Raw genomic sequence first — 22638 nt, forward strand, 5'->3', positions numbered from 1 at the left:
ATATATGTGGCCCAACCCTAAACGTAGTGTAATCAGTGCCGGATTTACCACTAGGCCGACTAGGCCGCGGCCTAGGGCCGCAAGCAAAAGGGGGCCGCAGCGTTTTGTAAAAAAAAACTTTTTTGATAAAAAAATTGAATGTTTATTTTCAACACTTCAACTCTTAGTTTTGATTCTACACCAGACATCTCATTCAGACCAGATTCTACGGTATGTTTTAAGTGATGGTATGCCTGTAGAAAGATTTATAGCTTTCATTAAATTTCACGATCACACTGCAGCACACATTGCGGAAATTATTTTAAATACCCTGTCGGAGTTAGATATTCCATTGTGCGATATGAGAGGCTAGTCATGATAATGCCTCGAATATGTCAGGCAAATATACAGTGCTAGTCAAAAGTCCGTACCCCCCTTGTATCTTTTGAACGGTTATACCTATAATAGTGAAATTTAGAGGGAGGAAATTAACGGACGTAAGCTTCTTAACTAGTCATGACAGGTGACGTAATAGTGACAGATGACGTTACAGAGCCACTGTGACAGATAATTTTAAATGGGACCTTATGGCAATTAATGCCTCCTTTGAAAGGTATTTAAAATACCTATTCATTCATACTAATTTTTTTGAGTTTAAGTTGATTTTGATTTTGGTGAATAAATTAAATAAATATAATATTGTAGTTTCGCATTTAATTAATAAAAATTCAAATGTCCGTCTATGGTTTTTTGTAAAAAAAGTTGACGTTTTTCAATAGTTTTTGACAAGTAATTATAGGCGGAATTTTGAATTTTTATTAATTAAATGTGAAACTACAATTTTATATTTATTTCATTTATTCATCAAAATGAGCTTAAATTCAAACAAAAATAGTATGACTGAATAGGTATTTTCAATACCTTTTTAACGAGGTATATCTTGCCATAAGGTCCCATTTAAAATTATCTATCACAGTGGCGCTGTAAAGTCATCTGTCACTATTACGTCACCTGTCATGACTAGTTAAGAAGCTTACGGCCGTTTATTTCCTCCCTTCAAATTTCACTATTATAGGTATAAGCGTTCAAAAGATACGAGGGGAGTACGGACTTTTGACTAGCACTGTATAGGTTTACAAACGCTAATAAAAGAACATAACAAAACAATTTAGCTGAGTATGTTCCATGCTCCGCTCATTCACTGAATCTAGAAGGCACACATGGGGCTGATTGTTGTTTGGCAGTAACAAAACTATTCATGTTTATTCAAGAATTTTACGTTTTCGTGAATCCACCAACTTCAAGATGAACCTTGTTGGAAAGGTTGGAACACATTGTCAAAAATAGCAATAACGAAAAGAAACTCCCTCCAAAAAGGGTAAACGTTACAAGATCGGCTGCCAAATGGCATGCTGTAAAAGCTATTTTACTTAACTACCGGAGCTACTACGATGCAGTAAAAAAATATCAGCCGATACGGGGAAACAAATGGGAGCCGAGCTGAAGCTAATAGAACCAGTAAACAATTTTTCAAATTAGAGAATGTCATTCTACTAAACATTTGGGACGATATTTTACAATGTTTTGACAAGAGTATCAAAACATTGTAAAATACTGTTACAGACTTGAATGTGACTTGCAACATATACAAATCTCTAAAGGAGTACATAATATTGAGTCTGGGAGACAACTTTGATTCCTATGAAAAAAGAGTTGTCTAAAAATTAAACCTATATTCTTGAAATAAAAATAAATAATTTTAAAAATAACTGCTGTTTGCTAACTTTTTGAATTATACATATATTTTCTATAAATATAGAAATTGTTGTTAGAGCTGTTTTGGGGTTTTAGCCAAATGTGTAAACCTAGATTATTTAATTAGTGAATGCAACATTTCAACCTATATTATGTACCGTATTCAAATAGATTATTAGTGGCATTTCTATTCATTTATGTTATGCTTTGTATGTTGTACCAATTTTAAAAAGTAAAATTAAAATAAACGTTATGTATTAATTTGAAATGTGCTTTATGCTTAATTACATAATCGTGAAGTTATCGGGGCTGCACCGGGTAATTTGGCCTAGGGCCGCAAGTATCCTAAATCCGGCACTGAGTGTAATTATCTCACTCAAACATAATATGTAGATGGCTACAGTGTTTCTGAGACTAGAAAATTTGATACGTTCCATTTGTATGACCCCAGGGGGGTCAACGGGTCCATGTACCCTCCTTTTGTATTTAGTCTATAAGTATTTTTTATTATTTATTTTTTTTTTCTGTTAACTCTAAACTTTAAGCCATCAGTACAACACTAAATTACACGACAACCGCTTCTAAAGAATTGAAAGAAGCCATAAAATCTAATAAAACACCCTTCTCTGAAAAAGAATCTGCAGGCGCATTTGTTTGGGTACCGGTGGAACCATAAACAACGGAAATATTTTTCTCAGTTCCAAGAATAACAAAAATGATATTTTAAAATGCAAATACATTACACTGGGTATAAACCTTATCTCATGAAAAGTCACGTTTTAAATTTGCGATACAATAAATATATAAAAATTTGTATTTTACTAGATAATCCATGCGTACCTACCCATTGCTGGTAGAAAGGTTAATCTTTATGGTAAAGAACGACCAGTGAGATTAATAGTCGTGAATTCTCTATCAATCCTTTTGATACCGTAGGTATCTGGGATTATATAGTGTATTTTATCCTTAGAGTAAGTGTGAGTCGTATGGCTAAATCTGGAAAATATAATATTTGAGCAGTGTTGCCTCTCACAAGTCTTGGACAAAATTTCGGGAGACTGCTCCTATTTTTCGGTAGAAATCGTCAAATTTCGGTAGATTTCATTTTTTTCTTCTTTTACTATCACATTGCAAAAAAATGATACTTTAGGTAAGAGTATTCAAAAATAAACTACATTCATCATCATACACACATCAAAATAATCTAGGGGACAAAAACAAAATGCGAGATTACAGACGGATTTCAAATAATTTATTTCAAATATTTAAAAAAGAGGTTAAAAACAAGTGTCCCGAATACAAAATAAACATTTTTTCTTAGAATTATCGCAATAGCTCTTAGAAAAATTAAGAGAGAACTCCATAAGTCAAAAAATGCTAACATAAAAAAATTAAAAAACTAATTTATTGCCCCTCAGCTCCCAACAAAGTAGTCTTTAGGTTAAGTTAGTATAGTGTATGACCTCCACGGTTGATTACTGCCCTATATCTGTTAGTCTAACTTATGATCAATGATCAGATGGTCATTGTCTTTCTGCGGTATTTTGCTCCACTCCATTGAAAGGCCCTCAAAAGTTACTGTCTTGTATTGAACGCAATATTTTGTTGTAAAATGCGTCTGCCCAATATGTCCTATACATTCTCAATTGGGTTTAACTCTGGCAATTGTGTAGGCCATGATAAAAACTTAATTTCATTATCTTCGAGGAATGATTGCAAGACCCTGGCATTATGTGGACGCGCATTGTCGTGCACTAATTGAAATTGGGAACCGGCTTGTTATGCAAAGGGTACAACAATAGGTTCGTGAATAATATCGTGGTAGTCTGTTGCATTTATAAACCGTTCCAGACAAACGAGATTGGTTATTACACCAAGAGTGATACCACCTCATACCATTATGCTGCCGCCTTGTTGACTATGAACCTCCTGCGCGGCGACCAATCGTTCAGCATTGTGAGATCGTCTCCAAATTCTTGTCAGTCTCGTATCTGGTGCAAATCCAAATCGAGACTCATCTGTGAACAAAGTAGAGAGTAGAGACCCACTCAGGTCTAACCCAATTTGCGTGTTCTTGTGCCCACTGAAGTCGACGAGCGCGATTTCCTCCCGATAACACAGGCACTCTCACAGGTCTACGAGCATCTAAAGCTACTTCATGCAGTTTATTTCTAACAGTTTTGCAACTTACAAACACCTGATGGGTCACTTGCAGCCTCACTTGTAATTGTGATGCAGTTATAGTGAGATCTCGCAAAGTCTGCAACCTAAGAAAACGGTCTTCAATCTGGTTGGTTTTCCTTGTTCGGCCTCTATGATTTTCAGAAACTTCACCAGTTTCATGAAACCTTAACCAAAAACAATTAATGACATTACTGTTTGTGTGGAGGACCTCAGAACAGTGGCGCACTCAGAATTTTCCTCTAGGGGGGTTGGCTTGGGCGGGGTTCGGACAAATAATCCCTAACAAAAAATCCCCACAAATTATCCTTGGACGAAAAATCCCCAGACAAAAAATCCCGGATAAATAATAATCCCCACAAATGTTTTTCGACAAAATATCTACACAAAAAATCCCCATAAAATATTTGCTACCGAATAGTTTTCTAAAAGTTTTCACGTGATCGCAATTGACTCAAATGTTTTTCAGCCTCAGTGCATAAGAGTTATGGCAATGGCTATGAAACCGATTTTCGGCACGACAATAATGATTAGTAATTAAAATTAAGCATGAATTATTGTAATTTCGATTACCAAATTTCGAATTCCAATTACATGCCGAAAACTTAAATTTTACATGACAAACGAGTGTGAGTTTTTTCGAAAATTGTGGAAGATATGGTGAATGAGCTAAGGCTGTGGGAATCATGTTGTAATTATTCGCTTAAATATTTTGCTCACTCTGCCTTAAATAACTAAGTTCAAAATATTGCCTATTATCTGTGCATCCATGAAAAAGTTTTGCGCTATTAAGAATGTTTAGTTTTGTTATGAAAACGCAGAACACAGCTTTTTGACATAACTTTTGAAAGCTTTTGAAGCAGGTTTCTGAAATGTTGCTTGCAGTGAATTGAAACTGATGACTAAAAATGTTTCGTTATGTATTACTGAAAACGGTATTTGGAGGAGACAACTACGAGGTATACCACAGATATAAACATAATATTTGGTGGTAAAGACGTAGTATCTCTTATCAGAATAGGAAGACTAAGATGGGCAGGATACCTAGCAAGATCACAGCATAACAACCCTCCTAGAAGAATCCTTATGTCGCAACCTGTGAAAAGTAGAAATAGGGGTAGGCCAAAACTTAGATGGAAGGATGATGTAGATGAGGATGGGAGAAAAATAGGCGCAGCAAACTGGCAATGGTTGGCAATGGATAGGACTGACTGGCGTAATCGACTTGGGAAGGTCCAGGCTCTTTCATAGGGCTGTAGCACCATTGATGATGATGATGTATTACTGAAAAGATTACTACCATACGCCGAAGAAATAGTTGCTGAATACCAGTGTGATTTCAGGCCCGGAAGATCGATTGTTGATAAAATATTTACTATTAGACAAATGCTTGAAAGGATTGGGAGTATAATCAAGACGAGCATCAGATCTTTATAGATTTCAAACAGGCTTATGATTCAATTAATCCTCCTACACTATGGAATACAATGGTCGAGCTGGGCGTACCCAAGAAACTAACGGCGGTAACGCAAATGTGTGTAACTTCTTTGCACAAGTTAGAAGAAGTGGGGAATTATCAAATGCTTTCTGCGTAAATTCTGAACTGAGACATGGAGATCCGTTGTCCCCATTGTTGTTTAAGCTGGCTTTAGAATATGCCATGCGAAAAATGTATCCAAAAATCAAACCAGACATAGCTCCTCAGGGAGAGGCCAGATGGGAGAAAGTTTGTAGGACGGCCTAGAAAAAGGTGGAAAGATGCAGTCAGAGAAGATCTGGAGAAGATGGGAGTGAGACAATGGGAAATGGTGAAACAGGACCGACAAACATGGAAGGCAATAGTAAACCACTCGCAAAGACACTCGAAAAGTTATAACGCCATTGATGATGATAACGACTAAATATTTTGACGTTAAATTTACAAAAAGGAACAGGCATTTTTGCATTACAATCAAGATTATCGTTTTCATAACCAGTAGTTATCATTACGAATAGGCAATGTTTTGAACATAGTTATTCAAAGCAGAATGAGTAACAGATTTAAGCGAATAATTAGAACATGATTCCCACAGCCTTAGCTCATTCCCCATATCTTCCACGATTTTCGAAAAAACTCACACTCGTTAGTCATGTAAAATTTGAAGTTTTCGGCATGGAATTAAAATTCGAAATTTGGTAATCGAAATAACAATTCATGCTTAATCTTAATTGCTAAACATTATTTTCGTGCCGAATAGCGGTTTAATGGCGATTGCTATAGTTCTCACGCATTGAGGCTGAAAAACATTTGAGTCGATTACATTCACGGGAAAATTTTTAGAGAACTATTCGGCAGTAAATGTTTCTTGGGGATTTTTTGTCCGGGATGTTTTTGTGGGGATATTTTGTCCAAAAAATTTGTGAGGATTATTTGTCCGAGATTTTTTGTCTGGGAATTTTTTGTCCAGGGATAATTTGTGGAGATTTTTTGTCCGGGATTATTTGTCCAGGATTATTTGTCCGGGGAGTATTTGTCCTAGCTTCGTTTGGGCACCGAAATTTTTTTGTATTGTTTCTGAAAGACAAGTTATATTTTCCTACTATTCTTTGTATTTTTTATATGCCCTGGGAGAGGTTTTAACCCCCAAAACCCCCCCTGGGTGCGCCACTGCCTCAGCAACGTCTCTTTGACTTCTGCCAGGTCTAAGCATACCGATAGCACGACACTGCATTTCGCGATTTAAATGGTGTCTCTTCATTATTGGCAATTGCAAAACTAAATAAAAATTTACATAGACATCGAAAATGAAGTACCAATAAAGAAATATCATTTCTTAGCTTATAGACAAAAACGCATACTGAAGTTTTGTTTTATTTGACTTTTGACACTTTTGACAAACGGGTAGCAGAACACAAAAGGTCTTTCAACAATAGAAAAACAGACACTACTACATACGCACTTCACCTTCTAGCTAGATCATAATCATTCTTTTAATGAACAGTTTCAAATTCTGCATATTCAAAATAAAGGCCTTAAGCTATCTTTATTAGAATCTATGGAAATTAATAAATTGAAAAATACAGATATAATTCTGAATGAGCAACTCGAGACAAACAGCTCCCCACTCCTCAACCTCTTCAGTTAAAGACTTTAAATAGGCAAACCATTGTAAACTAAATCACTTGAGAAAGGCACTCTGCCGAAACAGCTGTAGTCACATAGTTGTAATAAATTTTGTGGAAGTATAGAAAACAAACGTTTTCAGTGTTTTATTGTTAAATTTTTTCCTGTTGTAGACTTTTTAAAAAAACTTACCACCCGTGTACCTATTAACTTTCAAAATACAAATATTCTTATTTGAAATATGTATAATTGTTTAAACAAGTTAAAAAATTTTGTTATAATAAATAATAGTTATAAGTTATTAACATTTATAAATTACTGAAAAAATAAGGGTTTTTTGCAATTATATCCAATTGTTTATGTATTTCAAATTAGAAACTATTAAGATCTAGAATATTTATTTGAAACATTTTTCTCTAACATCTACAAGGAATGTTTTATAGGCAAAAACATGATTTTTTACACTTTATAATAATTTAAAAACAAAACAATATTGAAGCAATTGATAACGAGAAAAATTTTTAATGTTCTTTCGTTATGTCGAGATACTGTAAGTTAAAAAGGTGCAAAATAAATTTCTCCTGTTTTAAGATTTTAATATAAATACTATTTTTAGTTTGGAATTATCTTCTACATCAAAATAAGCCACAATTCTTCAGTATTCATTATTCAGGTTCAGGTAGATACATTTTACTCCCAAAATCATAATATAAAAGAACAAAGGACTGGTCATAAAATTGATATCGGTAAATCCGTATCTGCTGGTTCGCACATTGTGTCACAAGCTAGTAAAAGCAATTCAAGAATTCTTGAAAATTGACTAAACTCTGTTACCAAATCTATCCGCTAAAAAAAAATTTCTAATAATTTTGATTTTTCGGTAGAAAGAAAATCGGCAGATTAATTTAAAAACTAAGAATTTTGATTTTTCAGTAGAAAAAAGGAGAATTAGGTAGATAGGTAGATTTGACAGGTATTCGGTAAATCTACCGAAAAATCGGTAGCTGTGGCACCACTGTATTTGAGGTAAGTCTGGCCCCCCTATTATGAATTTCTAGATCCGCGCCTGGCTGCGGATTTTATTCGTATATTCAATCAACGCTATAACTGAACAAATTTAACTCAAACCCTCAAGGTCACTTTCATTGCATCAACGAACATCTGTCCTGTCTTATCTTCGCGGTTGCAGATAAATGAGTTTTACTGTATAAGGGTCGTTCGTCTTTTTGCAAAGCTTGGTAGAAAGACATTTCTTAATAATACAATCGAGAGCAACACTGCCAAGTTGACATTGCTTCTGCCTCTTATTCTTTCTACCAAAATGTCATCGAGTCCGGGGGCTGCGTTTTTGAAATATGCGTAGGTTCTGTGAAGTTAACTAAGATGTCAAATGGACATATTTCAACTTTGCATGAAACGAATCACGTGTTCTTCTTGCTAAGAAGATCTATGTTAAACATATAAAGTTAACCATACGAAACCAAAATAAAATGATATCACAGAAGACTGGCTTATCACGCATATGTACAAAAAAGAAGGCAAGGAAGCTGGAATTTTGAAGAGTTGAAGAGTGTGTATCCATGTATATCATAATGTAGAACATGTATTAGTACTTTATATACTTTATATGTACTTTAATGCATACCTACTAGCTTGAGCCGACGGCAAATTCATAAATATCAGGTGCTAAAGGTAGGTAATAACAGTCTTAACTTCCATTATTTTCTCAAGCTTGATTTTTATATATGATAATCAGGGAACTAATCCAATAATTTTGTAAGCAACAAAAGCAATCAGTATAAGATATTGGCTTCAGTGGTACTAAAGCGATTACTGCCATATACAGATGAAATTATTGGCGATTACCAAATCGAACAAATATTTACTATCAGACAAATGCTAGAAAAGTATTGGGAGTGTAATAAAAACGTACAACAGATCTTCATAGACTCAAACAAGCATATGATTCCATCATCATCATAATCCAACCAATTCACGTCCACTGCTGGACATAGGTCTCCCCCAATTGTTTCCACACTTCACGTTTTTGTGCTGATTGCTGCCAGTTTTTACTAATCCGCCTGATATCATCTGTCCATCGCGTAGGCGGCCTTCCTCTACTGCGCTTATCTTCCCTCGGTCTCCATTTCATCAGCTTTCGTGTCCATCTTGAGTCTTTCAGCCTGGCGACGTGCCCTGCCCAGTTCCATTTGAGCCTGGTGATACGTTCTACAACATCTGCGATACCGGTTCTTTGTCTGAGATCTTCATTTCTTATTTTATCCCGTAGTGTTACACCCAGCATAGATCTTTCCATACGCCTTTGAGCAACCCGCATTTTCGACGCTGTTGCCTTGGTAAGAGTCAGTGTCTCTGCTCCATATGTCATTACCGGTAGCACACATTGATCAAACGCTTGTCTTTTCAAACCGATCAAGCAAGAGTTAATCTTCTTTTTATTTCGCATGTTTGGTTATATCTGCTAATTCTAATTTCATGACCCAAGTACATGTACTTTTCCACTAGTTCTACTTCTTGTTCACGTATAATCAGCTGTCCACTAGGAATCAAATTAGTCATAAATTTAGTTTTAGAAAAGTTCATTTTCAGGCCTGTTTTCCAGCAGATAGCGTCTAACTCATTTAGCATTTCTTTTACTTCTCCTAGGTCATCAGTTATAAGGACTATGTCATCTGCAAAACGAAGATGATTGAACTTTTCTCCATCTATTGTGATCCCTTTATTGTCCCAGTTGAGCATCTAAAAGGCATATTCCAGTTATGAATAGTTTTGGCGAGAATGTGTCGCCTTGTCTTACGCCGCGTCGTATGCTTATTTGTAGAGAGCGGAATATATGCAAAGTGCATATAGATGCATATATTGCATATTTTCAGACAACAAACACAACATTGCATATTTAAGCTAAACACGATTTATTTTGCATATTTTAAAAATAAATTATATAAAAGTTTAAAATTTTCCTCCCTTAGTTGGAATTTTATAACTTCGATATGAACGAGCTCGTTATTTATCTATCTATCGCTCATCTGGACTTTCCCATTACTACCTAAATTTAACAATTATGGGTATTCCCATAAAAATATTATTTTATTAGCGTAGCAAGTCGTAGGTACCTATCTGCTTTTAAGGGTCTAATAATTATTTTGTCAGTTTCCGGCCAACATTTGTTTAAAGTAAACGTTGTATCGTATTTAGTGTTTTTGAAGTGATTGGTATTTATTAAATTTAAATATGTCTACCATTCAAAAAAGTGCTTGGATAAAGTGTTTTCCCGAGTTAAGTGGAGACAAAGTATTTTGCAAGGCCTGTTCCAAAATCGCAAGTTACATTCATTTTCACATTTCATTTTTTAAATGAGGAACTGACAAACAAAAGCATCATGTCCCACAAAAGAAATTTTTCTGGAAAGACTGTTTTTATTCGACAAATTCGCTTTTACTTATATAAAGACGGACATAGAGAGAAGCATCAAAATACAAAAATCCATCAAATTGTAGACAATTCCGCTTTTGTTCTTCAGCTTAAGTAACGTACTTTGTTCTTTAAGTAACGTACAAATTGCTAAAGAACTTATGTTCATAAAAGTTAATTTTAGTTTTTTACCAGATCTAATAAAGTCATTAGAACAAAGGAATTTACAATTAAGTGATTCGGTTAATCTTGTTAACACTTTTTCTGCTCATTGTCAAAAAATTCCCGGAAATACAGGGATTACAATTAGAAATAAATTAAAAAATGTTTTAGAAAAAAATGAGGGCTTCGATTGTTTGAGGAAAGTTGTACGTATTTTTGAAGGCAACTTTTCTGAAGATCTTACTACTTAATATATTGTTTTATTTTTGAGTATTTTTAATATGAATTTGCATATTTAGACAAATTTAGAAAAAATACCTGCATATTTGTAGTAAAAGTAATGCATATATATGCGCATATTTTGGTAATGTTGTGTTGCATATATTCCGCTCTCTACTTATTTGATTGGTTTTATCATGTAACTTAACACTCATTGTTGCCTCTTTATAAATATTATAGATGAGTGTACTGTAACGATAGTCAATACGGCATTAATTTAGAGCTTCTAAAATGCTATTCAGCTCTATCGTGTCAAAGGCTTTATGAAAATCCACGAATGCTAGGACAAGGGGCTTATTATATTCTATTGACTTTTCAATTCGTAACTTTACTGCCTGCAGATGGTCGATTGTTCCAAAGTTTGATCGAAATCCAGCTTGTTCTTTTGGCTGGTAAAAATCTAGCTTCTTTTCTACTCTTGATGTCACTACTTTTGTAAAGAGTTTGTAGAAGTGCTTTAGCAGGCTAATGGGTCTGTAATGTTCTAAGTCTGTCTTATCTCCTTTCTTATGCAAAAGTATTGTTACTGCGTTTTTCCATTTTTCAGGTATCGACTTTTGATAAAAGCATAAGTTGAAGAGATTTTTTATTTTACCTACAGTCGGAAAAATGAAAGAATACCCATGAACGAATATATAAAACACGCTGTATTTTTCTGTCACCGTGTCACAAAGAAAATTGTCCAGTGCAAGTACATGTAACAATAATTATTATATGTACTTGCGCTGGCCAATTTTTTGTGTGACACGGTGACAGGAAAATCCTGCGAGTTATATATGGTCCCTGCAGGGATAGTGTGACAAATAAATGGAGGAGCAGATAAAATAATAAATTAGAGGCTCTCTTCGGGCAGGGAAACATCGTGAGATACATAAAAGCGAATATACTAAGATGGACAGGTAACGTGATACGGAGTGATGGGGATAGACTGATTAGAAATCTGTTTTGGGAAAGACCAGATGGTAGAAGACCAGCAGGACGGCCTAGAAAAAGGTGGAAAGATGCAGTCAGAGAAGACCTGGGGAAGATGGAAGTGAGACCATGAGAAATAGTAGCACCGGATCGGAACCAATGAAAACAATAGTAAACGCGGCAAAGACTCACGAAGCGTTGTAAAAGCCAAAGATGATGATGATGAAGACCAATCGGCTGGACCAAACATTCCACCAAACGCTTACAAAGGTTCGGTATATGTATACAATAGTGCTTAAGTCACAGTGCTTATTTTTACCTATGTTTTGGAAAATATTATTAAAAATTAATAATTAATACTGCCAAGCGACCAAGTCATATGGACAAAATACATACAGGAACTCTTTGATGATACTAGATCCCAACAACCTCCATCCTACATATGTGATGACCACTTGTTAATCACATCAGATGAATTGGAAAGAGCAATATCACAACTAAAAGATGGCAAAGCTCCTGGACCTGACAATGCATATGCTGAACTCATAAAACTATTTAACACCGACGGTACTCAACGCCTAACCAAAATATTTAACGACATATATATTTAAGCGGAGTAATACCAAAAACAAGGTTGAAGTCGACGTTTGTTGCTTTACCAAAGAAAACAAACTCCGTATCCTGCAGTGATTTCCGAACCATCAGCTTAATGAGCCATATTTTAAAACTATTTCTAAAAATTATACATCAAAGGATATATAGACTGTGCGAAGAAAAAATCAGCCGAACACAGTTTGGTTTTCGAAATGCAGTGGGTACAAGAGAGGTTCTATTTAGTATACAAGTGCTATTTCAACGATGTAGAGACGTAAATTGCGATATTTATGCATGTTTCATTGATTACCATAAAGCGTTCGATACAGTAAAGCACGACAAGCTGGTGGAGATATTAACCAATATTGGAATTAACACCTGTGATTTAAGGATTATCAGCAATCTGTACTGGAATCAAACATCCTCTATCCGGACAGAGGCAGGAGAATCCGACGATATCAAAATCAAACGTGGGGTCCGTCAGGGATGTAGACTATCCCCACTGCTGTTTAACATCTACTCTGAGGAAATCTTTCAAGAAGCAGTGGATGATGTTGAAGCCGGAATTCGAATTAACGGGGAATGTATCAATAACATAAGATACGCAGACGACACTGTGGTATTCGCTGACAGTTCTGAAGCCCTACAGGAGTTAATGAACAGAATCGCAGAAGTCAGTCAGAGATACGGACTTTCACTAAACACTAAGAAAACCAAATGTATGATGATATCTAAGAATGAACAGCAATTTGGACGAATCAGTGTGAATGGTCGACAAACAGAAAGAGTAAAAACATATACCTACCTTGGTATGAACTTCAATGAAAATTGGGACCATTCTATATAAATCAAATGTAGGATAGAGAAAGCAAGATCTGCATTTCAAAAAATGGCAAAGTTGTTCAAATGTCATGATTTGTTGATACCCATAAAAGACAGATTACTACGATGTTATATCTTTCCTATACTGTTGTACGGAGTTGAGTCGTGGACTCTCACAGACGCCACCTGCAAGAAAATTGAGGCTTTTGAGATGTGGCTTTATCGTCGAATCATGAAGATATGGACTGCTGTTACTGGTCTTACAGGGAAAAGTAGAGGTAAAGCGAGGACCAGGAAGGCGAAGGATTTCGTGGCTGAAAAATCTACTTACGTGGTTCAACATAACCACTACAAATCTTTTCAGAGCAGCAATGTGCAAAGTACAGATTGACATGATGGTCGCCAACATCCGAAACGGATAGGCACTACAAGAAGAAGAAGCGTCCAAGTCATTTACACATTTATGAGTCACACATATAGTGTATGAGTATATCTGTTACGGTTAGTTCAAGAAAGAAATCGATACTCGCAGAGTACATTTTCCTCGTATCTCCCATCTTTCTCACGCTTAAATGGACAAATAATGACCTTGCATTGATACTCATAGCGAGCCTTTGTGTATGTGTGTATCTGGGGGAATGTTTGGGCCTTCCGATTGGTCTGGCTGCTTGCAAAAATTATTGGATTAGTTCGCTGAGTATCATATTTATATAAAAATCAAGCGTGAGAAAATAAGGAAAGTTACATTATTTTTTGGAAGCTTTAAAGCGTCTGGTAAAAGTTACCGCCAACGAAATGAGTCTTCTTCTTCTTTAACTGCCTTGTCCTCCCAGAACATTGATGATCAGTTGCATGATCTTTACTTTGTCCACAGCTGGCCTAAATAGTGTCGTGGTGCTCACTCCATACCACTGACGGAGGTTCCTAAGCCAGGAATTATCCTTATCTTTCCTTGGATAATTACATGTACCATTTCATATTTCGGATTTCTCATCACGTGGGCTAAGTACTCTAGTTTTCTTTTTTTTTTATGGTATTCAGTACTTCTCTTTCTTTGTTTAGCCGCTGCATTACAGCTTGATTTGTTACTCTCTTCATCCACGATATCCTCAATATTCTGCGGTAAACCCACATTTCAAAAGCCTCAATCCTCTTGCATATTGTTTTCGTGAGGATCCATGCTTCCATTCCATAGAACAAAATGCTGAACACATAGCAGCGTAATAAACGTATTCTTAGCGTAATGTTTAGCTCTCTATTCGTTAGTATCTTTTGCATTTTACTAAATAATGTTCTCGCTTGCTCTATTCTCCATTTTATTTCCTGTGATAAGTCCCATTTTTCATTCACCCAGCAGCCTAGATACTTGTATGCTTGTACTCTCTGCACCATGTCTCCATTTACTCTAATATCTGCCAAGTCATTGGCTATATTTTTGTTTTTGCTGATGACCATCCATTGGGTTTTCTTTATGTTTATTTTCAGACCCATTTGTTGGTTATGATCCGTCACTGAATGTAGGAGTGCCTGCAAATCATCCCTGTCCGTTACTAGCAGAACTATGTCATCAGTGTATCTCAGATTATTGATGACTATTCCACTGGCAATTATACCCTCTGTTCTGTCGTCTGCGTACAAATTAAACAGAAGCAGGGAGAGCACGAAACCTTGTCTAACTACTCTCAGAATAGGAATTTCTTCAGATGTCTGGTTGTTAATTCTGATGTCAGCTGTTTGATTCCAGTACAAATTGGCTATTATCCGAATGTCTCAAATGTTATTAAACCAAAATGAGATTTGTCGATGTTTTCTTCACATTTGATATATTCTTGAATGAACGATTTTTAGGAACAACTTTAACACATAGCTCAATAAACTAATTGTTCTGTATTCTTTGCAATACTTGGTATTGGCCTTTTATGGTATTCCAACAAACGTTGATTTAATCCAGTCTTTAGGGATAATTCCTGTCTTATATATACAGTTGACCAAATTTAACAGAAGTGCGATAGGTCTATCTTCTTCCAGAGTTTTTAAGACCTCTATCTGTATTCTAAAAGTTTCTATTTCTTTTTTCCGAATACTCTCTCTGTCGTACACCAACCTAAACTTTACGCAGACAGGATTTCTCTCGCCGTCCATTGTTCGTTCCGGTAGCTGTAGCTGTGTGACTTCATCTGACACTACCCCCTCCCCAAATAACCGCACCAAATAAGTTTGACAGCTGTCACTTCGTAATACGTTTTAGCTGCCTCTAGTTTTGACATTTTTGCTACACTTTTTTGTACGATTTGCGATTTGTACACTTTGAATCTAAAATACCTAACGTAACCTAACTGTCTAAATGCTGATTAATCTTACACCGGGACGTGGGCGCGTAGAACAATAGAAAGCGCACGTCCTCGGCACTTCCCGGTGTCGCCCTGTTCCGTTGTATGATAAATCAACCAATGCTTTTCATATCAGACTATTCTTCAACGTGCCCCGTGCCATCCACGTCCCCGTCGTAACATAAATCTGGCTTAAGTTCCATTTATACCATAGACTTATAATATCTAGACTGCGCTCTGCAATATAAAACTAGGCGACCAGTGCGCAAGAGAAAAATGTTTGTATTTAGAGGAGGCATATATTTCTAATCAGCGGGGTTTATCCAATGACGTTCGGTTGATCGACCACGTGACTTTCCCACTGCCGTCGATTTGATAATCCGATTAGAAAGAGATGTCTGCCCTCAATACAAACATTTTTATGTTTAGCACTGGTCGCACAGATTTAGATTACAGCGGACGATCTAGGTATTTTATATGTCTGTGGCATAATCGGAACTGTAAGGCGGTGGTCACCAATAGACGCTGTAAGCTGCGTACAGCGTCACGTCGTAGGAAAATTGTTCATTTTCGTTACTTTTAATAAACTTTAAAGGACAAAAACTATCTTACAACCGAAAATAGTTAAAAAAGAGTAATTCTAAAACAAATTCGAATTACGGTGTGAATTGAAATGACCACCGACTTAACCGTTTGTCATACAGCGTGTATTGGAGACCACCACCTTAGAAAGTTAAGTTAGGTCTTTTAGATTCAAGCTGCCTGTCAAAAAACGTAAGTATAAGTACTATCAGTTTTTCAAATATTTTGTACATTCGGGTGCATGGTGTTTAATAACAAATTCATAAATCTGTTTGTACCATGATACTATAAATAACAAGATAGTATCTTCCCGTAGCGCAAATACGTCCGAGTTTGCGCATCGCATGACGTAACTGGAGACCGGAATTTGAATTCTTGTTGTTAGCTTATAGTCCAGGCTCTATCGTCGCCCCCGTTAGGTAACATATTCCGATTCGATTTTGTTGCACAAACTCACTTAAAAAAGTTCCTTATAACCGTGTGTCGGGAGGTGCTGCGGTCGGAAAATTGTTTAAACAATTTTTTTAAACAAATTCAAAAAATAAATTTTTTCACTTCAAAAAATAAATTTTTTCACTTCGTATAATTTTTTTTTGATTCTTTGGATCATTATGAGCCAAAAAGGTATCTTGTAATTTTTCTCTAGAATTGACTGTTGTTGAGTTATAATACTCGATTTAAAATTTGAAAAACGTGAAAATGGCCATTTTCAAGGCTTAATAACTTTCAAGGCTTTAACTAAGGTTAAAAATTATTATTATGAAAGTCAAAAAGTAACTGAATCAAAGCTGAAGGCCCCACCTACAGAATTCTGAAGAAATTTTGTCATTATTTTATTACTGAGCTGTTATTTTTAATTGTTAACCAAGAGCGAACCAAGTGAGGCGACCGTCAATGTGAGTGCAAGTAAGATGCACCATTAGACGGCCGGAATGGTGCATCTCTTTCGCACTCACTATTGACGGCTGCCTATATGCAGTTAGCGCTCATTGTTAATAATTAAAAATAACAGCTTAGTAATAAAATAATGACAAAAGTTTCTTTAGGATCTTGTAGGGTGGACTTTAAACTTTGACTTGGTCACTTTCTAACTTTTAGTAATAATTTTTAACTGAGTTATTAAGCCTTGAAAGTGGTGATTTTCGCGTTTTTCAAATATTAAATCGCGTAAAGTCGACAAAAATAAGAAAATAAGAAACAAGAGACCTTTTTTGCTTATAATGATCCAAAAAATATAAGAAAATTGAACGGATCGAAAAAATTAATGTTTTGAATTTGTTTAAAAAAATTGTTCTGTACAATTTTCTGACCGCGGCACCTCCTGGAACCCTGCGGTTTGTTACAAGGAACTCTTTTTTTAGTAAGTTTGTGCAAAAAAATCAAATCGGAATAATTTACCTAACGGGGGCGACCATAGAGCCTGGACTATACAACCGCGAGCAATTCAAACTAATCGGAAATCATTCGGTCATTACGAACCATTACGAATTTCGGTCTCCAGTTACGTCACGACTCCATTCTCTTCGATATGCGCAATATATTATCTTGTTATTTATATTATCATGGTTTGTACTACTACTTACAGTCTTTTCCTTTTTATTTAAGGTGGTAGAAACATGTGGAATCTTTGAAAACTATTTATGAAAATAGATAGTCTAATCTTAGGTATAACAAAATAACTCGTATGCAGTATCGATGAGTAGTGGTAGGGGAGCAAAGTATGCTAAATGTGCAGTCACTCGAGCGTTATGAGGACCTATTGGGTTGTGAAGAGTAGGTCCTAAAACCAAAAAAAGTTAAGTAAAGTTTTTCATTTTAGTGGGCGCTTGCCATTTTTTAATTTAATTTTCCATTTCCATCAATCCTTTTTCCGATTATAACGCCATCTGTCCATAATTCGAAAAATATTTCGAATAAAAGTTACTTATTTTTACGTAAGGAATCCAAGCCTGCAATAAAAAATGGGGGCTCCTATTTAAGATTTTAAAGTAACCCCCACCCCACCTCCGTGGGGGGTCGTGTTTAGTGCCATTTGATAGATTTTTCAAAAATATTGAATAAGTGTATTTTGCAGTTTTTCGGTCTAATGTTCATTTCGAGAAACATCGCGGGATTCGTATTTAAAATATTAAATTTACCCGCACCCCTCTCCGTGGGATGTCGTGTTTGGTATCATTCGATAGATTTTTAAAAAATATTGAGCAAATATTTTTTAGTTTTTCGATCTGTCATTCATTTCGCGAAATATTCGCTTTTTTCTTTTGAAATTTTGGGACTCACCCATTTCCTTACGTCCGGCTCAAATCGTCAGATTTTTGAAATATACACTCTTTTTCATGTACTTAACTGACCTTATCTTAATCTGACAATTTCGAGTTTTTTTAAGGATAGATTTTTTTTCGGGCCCCCCTTAACGAACTCCCCTGTATTAAGAGCCAATATATTGTAGAGGTACATCTGCAGGGTACCAGGTTTCTCCCCATATGATAATCTGACGAGCTCGAGTAACTTCAAAAATCCCCGCTTGGGCTCCCCTACCATAGAGAGTAACTACAAACAATCGTTTTTATTGAAAATTATACAAAAAATTGGATTAATTTTGATTGAATTTCTAGAAGGTTAATATTAAAAAAATGGTATAATATTGAGTATTTACCTTCCTCTGGCATATTCATAACTACCCCTTTCACAAATATTATTTGAATTGTAAAAATAGAGAAATCGCAAATCGTAAAAAAAAGTATAGTAAAATCTCAAAATTAACAGAGCCAAAACTTATTACGAAGTGACAGCTGTCAAATTTTTTTGGTAAGTTATGTGAGTTATGAATTGTACCCATAGATATAATAACACATAGATTAGGCAAGGTCCGAAAAGTAGCGTAACGCGGAGCAGTTCGGGTCGATGGTCTATCTATCTCTCTCTACCGGCGCTTCGCTTTCTCTCTCTAGCATATGATGGCCGCTGCCTCTGTGTCCGAGTCGTTCCATTACTCCTACCTCTTGGTAGATACGCTCACACTCGTACAACAGACAAAGATAGCTAGACCACCGTACTTGATATTGGCGTTAAACCCCGATGCATTGAGTGGCATATCCCTAACCTGGTCTATTGTTAATATGTCTATAATTGTACCACTCTGTGCGTCGGCGTCGGTCCAAGCTAGCAGGGATGCATACACTTAAAATATGTCCTAATACTACATGATGCTATACATTTTATTTGTGAGAAAATAAGTAACGTCTGGCGACCCTGGGATCTTGCTCAATAAAGTGATAGAGCCTTGTATAATTAAATGTTAACGAAAGAAAATTGGATAAAGATTTTCCAATTCTTTAAAATGGTTAATAATAACGAAATAATCACAAGTACCTTTGCCATAGTTCTAATTCAAAATGTGACCTGGTGTTTATTCTTTCAGCAAGAGAAAATGGAACAAAGAAGGAACTTCCTTCATCCAGAGTCTGCTGCTGGTCTGCAACAAGCTCGAAGTGTTCCACCTGCTTGTCCGTGGCCTGGTCCAGCATCGATCGGGAAATCCTCCATTCCACCTACCACTGGACAAAGTTGAGTTACTTGTGAATGCATCTATATTTACCGAAATATGATTTTAACTGGGCAAAGTGGTTATTTAAGCTTTTAGTACTTTATGTTTAAAGAGAAAGTGTAGTTTGCACTTGTCACTACAGTCTAAAAATGAATGAAATTAAAAATGATAAGATGATTTACAGATTTTAGTATACTATCAAATTGTCAAGTAGGATATCTTCCAAAAGAAACAGTACCAAAATCTAGAGCGCTGAGGGATCATCCACATAGGGTACCGTTGTCATTTTTGGTTTATTTGTCATTAGTTATCATCTTGACTCTAAGTTACGGTTAAAAAAATAGAATATTTTTAGTACATACAGGATTACTTTCAGTTATATAAAGTTCAAATCATAAAGAAAATCCAGAAAAATATTAGAAACAAATTAACAAATCTGTAACACTAGCAGTGGTTAAAGTAGTTCTGTTTAGTCTCGTAAACGCACAAATCGGAAAAAGTATTAGAGGAAAACATATTATATAGTAAATAAAATATTACTTAATATATTAGTCCAGGGTAATAAGGTTTTTTCCATGACACTCGAACAGCCAGGGTACTGAAGCGTTTTTTCGACAGGTAATACCTATAAGAGCAAATTGTAACAATTTCCTGCGTAGGATCTGGCGGCCATTTTTATTTATAAACAATTAAGTGTTAAAAAATGGCATTTTTCACTTTTTTTTCAAATCAATGGAAAACAGGGAAACTTATGGTTTTTTTAGTACAAATATCTTCGAGATTATGGAAAAAGCTTTAAAATGACGTATTACAAAGTTTGATATACTCATTTATTGTTAATGTAATTGCGAAAAAAGGTTGGAATTGCAAAAAAAAATATTTTCGCAATAACTGTTGTAAAAATTTGTGTACAGCTTTGAAATTTTTGCCAAATAAGGGTTCTTTGGTGTTTAATATGTGATAAAAATTTCAAAGCGATTCATTCAATTGTTTAAATTTTATTCAAATTGTTTATCCCAAAGAGCATTTTTTTGCAATAACGTAAGTCAGAAGAAAATGACGTTCGAACCATTCCACAGATGTCAAATGAAAGAGCACGAGCTATATTTTCAACTTAGTTTAAAAAAAGTGAATAAAAAATGCATCTATTAGTAATAAATAAATATGCAAAAGTATCGTAAATATTTCCTTATAAACTTTTTATTTTGTTATATAAGAAATTACATATACATATTTATTACAATTTTTTATCAATCATGATATAGATAACATAACTTGGTAGTTGTGCACTTAAAATAGGGTAAAAAAATTAATTTTTTTTGGAAAAAGTTATTCAAAAAGTTTATAAAGAAAAATTGACGATACTTTTGCATAATTATTTATTACTAATAAATGCATTATTTATTCACTTTTTTAAACCATGTTGAAAATGTAGCTCATGCTCTTTCATTTGACACCAGTGGAATGGTTCTAAGGTCATTTTTTTCTGACTTATGTTATTGCAAATAAAATGCTCTCTGGGATAAACAATTTGAATAAAATTTAAACAATTGAATGAATCGCTTTGAAATTTTTATCACATATTAAGCACCAAAGAACCCTCATTTGACCAAAATTTCAAAGCTGTGCACTAATTTTTACAACAGTTATTGAGAAAATAATTTTTTGCAACTCCGACCTTTTTTCGCAATTATATTAACAATAAATGAGTATATTAAACTTTGTAAAACGTCATTTTAAAGCTTTTTCCATAATCTCGAAGATATTTGTACCAAAAAAATCATAAGTTTCACTGTTTTCCGTTGATTTGAAAAAAAAGGGGAAAATGCCATTTTTGACAGTTAGTTGTTTATAAATAAAAATGGCCGCCAGATCCTACGCAGGAAATAGTTATAATTTGTTCCTATAGGTATTACCTGTCGTAAAAACGCTTCAGTACCCTGGCTGCTGAAGTGTCACGAACAGGGTATATTTTTGTCTTATTACCCTGGCCTATATACCGGACTCCCTAGATTATATAAGTCAACGAATTAATGTTGTGGGAAAAGCACGTGAGTAATTTACTGAAAGAGTTACAAAGATACCGAATCCTTGATAAAAGTACAGTCTTCAGGCCACATAAATAGACAAACAATAATAATTGATTCTTTAGGTATGAACATACTACACATAGTTTCAAAAGTTATGCATCACCTAAAATTATTTTCATTTTTTATTATTTTAGAGTTTTCTTTGGCATTTACGCAGAGGGGCAAAGGTTTACTCAAACTTCTTTTTTGAACTTGTACCGTGTGGAAAACAAGAAATGTTTTTCTTATGTTAAATTTGAGACACCCTGTAATGACAACAAGGTATAAACATGGGTATACATTGAAACCGTATTGTAGTCTTACGTTTTGTGAACATTTTGATTTTTGAATGTCCTTGATATCTTTAAAAACAAAGAAAATAGGCGGTTTTATTCTTTAACATGTCGTGTTTTAACTGAAACAAAATTAAATTAACAATAAAAACTAACAGTTACAATAACTTTAAAACAGAAAGGCACATAACGATACCTTAAGAGTTATTTGTCGACCAAGTGATCAGTATGCACAGCACAACATAATAGAAACAAGATTGTTTAATGGAGGCTTTTTTATGTTTTGGGGTGGAATTTTCTTGAGAGTAAGATTTGGTGTCTACGTGGAGGCTCTGTAAATAGCGAGAGGTTCATTTCACAGATTTTATTTCTTTGAACACTTTGTTCCTTTCGCACTATATCTATATCGGAAATAATTTCATCGAGGTGTATGGTAAGACATGGGCTCCTCACTTATCGCATGTCGTCAGTGAAAACACTTAATATCAATGTAAGACCGTTTAGTTTCTTTGTTAAAAGATATCAGAGAAACTAAAAAAATACACTGTTCACAAAATATGAAACTACAACATAATTTTGATGTACCATTTGATCTTTG

At 35.0% G+C, this 22638-nt stretch overlaps 1 protein-coding gene across 1 annotated transcript in view; it reads left to right on the forward strand.

Annotated features, from left to right (window-relative positions):
- LOC114341637 (small conductance calcium-activated potassium channel protein) overlaps nt 1-20345 on the forward strand; it is a 250833-nt gene extending 230488 nt beyond the window's left edge. The window contains exon 11 of the mRNA XM_050662938.1: nt 19553-20345. Within this exon, the coding sequence (XP_050518895.1) occupies nt 19553-19702 (150 nt within the window). The 3' untranslated portion in view covers nt 19703-20345. The remainder of the gene's footprint in view (nt 1-19552) is intronic.
- The last annotated feature ends 2293 nt before the right edge of the window (nt 20346-22638 follow it).

The sequence above is a fragment of the Diabrotica virgifera genome, chromosome 10, assembly GCF_917563875.1.
Source record: "Diabrotica virgifera virgifera chromosome 10, PGI_DIABVI_V3a".
Taxonomy (NCBI): domain Eukaryota; kingdom Metazoa; phylum Arthropoda; class Insecta; order Coleoptera; family Chrysomelidae; genus Diabrotica; species Diabrotica virgifera.